Consider the following 4,559-nt stretch of genomic DNA (forward strand, 5'->3'; position numbering starts at 1 on the left):
GTCCTTTTCACACTCGTGCTCTGTTCATGACGTCTGTGTTTACCAGTATCTTTAAGTACTTTATTTCAACAATGTTAAAACTTGCATTGTTCTTAGGCATAACTTTGCTTCACAAATATATTGTCCGCGGGAAAGGTAAGATATAATTGTATTCAACCATCTAATTATGTTTAAATGTTTCCCCATAAATGTATATTATTGCTATTAAAAATTCAATACTTAAATGAAGCCTTATTTTATATACAAAACACTTTCTTACCACGACGTGACCGATCCTGTGTTTCCCTCTTCACTATATATATATATTATGATAATCAAACATCTAGAAACCAATGAGTATACATTTTCTCAAACGTTCAACTAAGTGTTACGTGTTGTATTTGTTAATGAATTATAATTTATTACAATTTTATGACTATGAGATTTTAAGCATGAAAAATTTAAACACATTCGATATGATATTTTTCTTCAGACTATATGCCTATTAATTTTTGTTTTTGAGATTATTTGATTAATATTCGATTTTATACAAATAACTCTTGATTTTAAAAGTTACATTTCTATTAATGTAGTTCTAGAGCTTACAGTGACAGAACCGTTCGCAACCACTTTTCGTTTTTCACCGACAATTATTATATTTTAATTTTTACGGTACACAAGTGTCACGTTTTTATAGAGTCAGGACACCTGTGTCTCAAGTTGAGAATGACGTCTTTGATACATGTTAGTTGCAGGTTATCACTGCTTCAGTGTAAGGTGATTTAGTGTAGTCAACAAATTTAGTTCATTCATTTAAGCAATGCCATGGTGTAAAGATTCTGCTGAAATAAAATAGGTTAGGATTTTGTACCCTAATACCGCCAGGTGTTTAAAATCAAAGTGTTACGGAATATTTTTATAGATATATATATATAAAACATTCCAAGTATTATTCAACCTTAAGAAGATATATCCGTCAAGCTTTGTTTAAATTTACCAAATGAACACCATTTGGTTGACTAAAGAGTGTCTGTAGAAGTTTTTATAAGCAAATGCACTAAGTCTTAAATATCTGTGGTATAAAAGGCACTAATAACCTTAGATTTAAATGTAGTACCACAACAGCTTGAGGAATATCAGAAAATGCATCACGAAGTAAAATCTGAATTCTCTGATTCTGACTGAGTTTCAAAAAAAGAGATCAGACACAATTTAAAAACAAAGTGAAAAGTTATGTTTAATATCAAAGAAACAATCAAGAGTTAATGAATGCACTGAACGATAAAGACTGCCTACGCTGGCTAAAGACTTGTAACTTACTTGCCTGGTTTGGACGACTAAGATTGCCTATGCTAACTTAAGAGTTGTAGTTTGTCTACTTGTTCAGTTTATCTGTCACAGACTAAGAGAACACAGCAATATAGGTAAGATCTTCAAAGCCATCCTTCTCAATGCGGCTGCGCTATGTGCATCACTGATGGTCATTCTAAGTAGAAACAATAATGGAGGATACTCTTCAAAGCCCCACCTGACCTGCTAGTGGAAAAATTACTGTTCTCTTTTACATAGTGTGTTCTAATGAAACAGTAATTATCCTTTGCATATTATATGTATAATGATATTCAATGTCAAATGAAAGGTTTTACCATAATCAAGTTATGGGGTTACAACTAATGAGTAGATCCATTATTTTTCTAACTATTCGACCTGCTTGTTAAAACCTGTTGATATCAAACTATTGAGTGAATTGTTCAATTCTACCTGAAGACATTAATACTAAGTCTGTGATGCCGCATGATGATTATAACAGCGTTTTTCGGTGTGAATAACTTCGCTATCAAAGAAAGTATTGCCTGAAAGTCTAAAGAAATAAACCTTGATTATGCAACTGAAATTAATTAGAATTTCATATCAAATATGTTAAAGATTATTTACTGAAACGTATTTATTTTGCAATGGTTTAAAACCAACAAAGTTATTTTGAATATGTAATTAGTGTATATTTTGAGTGGACAAGTGCTGGTAATTTGAATGAGTTTGTTTGGGGTATTTTTCTTAATTTCACACAAACCTACACGAGGGCTATCTGTGCTAGCCGTCCTTATTTTAACAGTAATAGATTAGTAGGAAGGCAGCTAGTCACCACCACCAACCGCTAACTCTTGGGCTACTCTAATACCAACGAAAAGCGGGATTGACTGTCATATATAACGCTCCCACGACTGAAAAGGCGAGCATGTTCGGTGACGAGGATTCGAATCTGCGACCCTCAGATTGCGAGTCGAATGCTTTAATCACCAGGCAATGCTTCGCCTAATTGAATGAGAGAGAGAGAGAGAGACTGCATTTTGGTGCATTTATGTGAATGTTTATCAATCTACCCAAAAATAATAGTGCTCTTATCATGACTTTAGAATAAAAGAACACTTCTATGACGGCTTTTCGGTTATGGTGAAGAAGGTCCCAACTCTCCATGTCAAGTACTCAACTGTCCATGTTAATTTTTGACTTGTAATATACGAATAAAAAGAAAGTAACTTAGAAAGATAAGTAAACAACACTATAAGTGTAAAAACCAGATATTAAGTAATTTATTCATATCTATTGTACACATTACGAATAGTATAAATTATGTTGTAAAAAGGTTGTACTTCCCCTACCTTTTTTGATTGATATTCCACCCTTATAAACTGAAAAATTCACAAAAATCTCTGTTATAAAATTTAACTTTTTAACTAATTTTTTCTTCCTATATTTTATATTGCCCATTTAAGCTACCTACACATTGTAAAAAAAAATTAACATGGAGAATTGGGGCCTTTTCCTTCACTACAACCAAAAGTTCTTTGTCAGGTAGTTAGTCGCACTGTTCTTTTAACTTTTTTAAAACACAGTTCCCCAGATTTAAATATTTATAATTTTATTTTTCCCAAACGAGTATCAGCTACCGAAAAGATTCGGGGCTTGGGCCTCGAGAAGCAACTAATGCTCAAAATAATAAGAACCTAAATGTGATGTAATATGTTATATTTTATGTATTGTCTTAAAACAGATTCGGGGCACTGCGAAATACATCTGGTGCATGCTGTGGGCCGGTGTCCAGTGACACCCCTGAGGCGTATTATTCTAACCTTCTTTTTTATGAGCTACGAAGCCTGGTTGACCAGCATCCGAAAGAGTTCATCGTAATAAACTTAGAAAGTGTTGATTTTCGTAGCAGATGGAACCATGGGTTTGAATTCTACTAGGTTTTGCACCCTATCAGAAAATTTACGATAGTGCTTGTACAGATCTGAACTTGGCTTTTAACAGCTTGTTAACAGAAAATAATATATTTCGCAGGATTCAAACTGAAATTTATTTAACTTGCTAACAGAACTAATTGTGTGTTTTACAAGGAACTTTGTCTTGTTTTTAGTACAACTGGCTGTTCTGACGAACTTAAACTAGACTTTTCAACAGCGAGTTAACATGGCGAATAATAATTCTCGTGAATGAACCAGAATTTGAAAACAAAGCTTATAAGCAGAACTCGTTATGTTTCGCCAGACGAACAATGGGCTTTTAGCAGCTGGTTAATAATATTTTTCTGGACTAAAACTAAAGTTCAAGAATATTGTTTCGAAACTATTTTCGTTTTTTTTTTTTCTGGTTCATTTAATTTCTGAATAATTTTCAATTTGAAAAAATGATATCTGCGAACCCCGACAACAGCTCCTGGCAACGTAATAAGCAGCAAGAAAGTAGTGCATATTTTGGCGTAACATGAAAATATTCCACAATATTCGGCCATTAATAAATAGACAAAGCCAAAGCTGCTTTCAAAATAACTTGTAAGCCTAATCTGGGAAAGTTTAACTGGAAAAGAAAGGGCTGGTGATAAGCCACTGAAGTACATCTGATGATGACTTTAGAAAAAAAACAAAAAAACTTTTATGTCGGACTTTCTAGCAAAAGTTCTGTTGCGGTGAAGAAGGACCTAACACTTCATGTTAATTTGGCCCCCCCAGTGGCACAGCGTTATGTCTGCAGACTGACAATGCTAGAAACCGGGTTTTGATACCCGTGGTGGGCAGATCACAGATAGCCCTTTGTGTATCTTTGTGCTTAACTACAAACTAACAAACAATCATGTTTTGTTTTTTCTGCCACGACGAGAATGTCCAAGCACTATTATCCCCTAATAATCTTCTGGTTACCTCAACTTAGGGTTTTTATATAACCCACCAATTAGATCTAAATCTTTCTTTTCAAATGTTGGTTCCATAGCCAATTACTGGGCAAGAATGACATCGTCTTGTAGATGGTGTGTGGACTTCTTGAGGTCTTTGTGTTGATGATGTCCACCAGAGTGAACCTGTATTTCTATAAGTGTCTTAGAAATATGTAGTATTCACGTTGCTAATTTATTTTTCCGGGTTATTCAACGGACAAGCTGTTTAAGACAATGTATGTTTGTTGTTTTTATTCTCTGACCACCAAAAGTATAAACTTCAATGGAAAAAAAAAGAAGTGGGAAACCAAATCTTATGATTTGATTGGTCGGTTACACAGGTCTGCGATGGTTTTATTGTATTGAA

At 33.9% G+C, this 4,559-nt stretch overlaps 1 protein-coding gene across 1 annotated transcript in view; it reads left to right on the forward strand.

Annotated features, from left to right (window-relative positions):
• LOC111089266 (glutamate receptor ionotropic, kainate 1-like) overlaps window positions 1-4,559 on the forward strand; it is a 48,178-nt gene continuing 43,619 nt past the window's right edge. Inside the window, exon 1 of the mRNA XM_022401450.1 lies at window positions 1-135. Within this exon, the coding sequence (XP_022257158.1) occupies window positions 27-135 (109 nt within the window). The 5' untranslated portion in view covers window positions 1-26. The remainder of the gene's footprint in view (window positions 136-4,559) is intronic.

The sequence above is a fragment of the Limulus polyphemus genome, unplaced genomic scaffold (genome assembly GCF_000517525.1).
Source record: "Limulus polyphemus unplaced genomic scaffold, Limulus_polyphemus-2.1.2 Scaffold116, whole genome shotgun sequence".
Classification (NCBI taxonomy): Eukaryota; Metazoa; Arthropoda; class Merostomata; order Xiphosura; family Limulidae; genus Limulus; species Limulus polyphemus.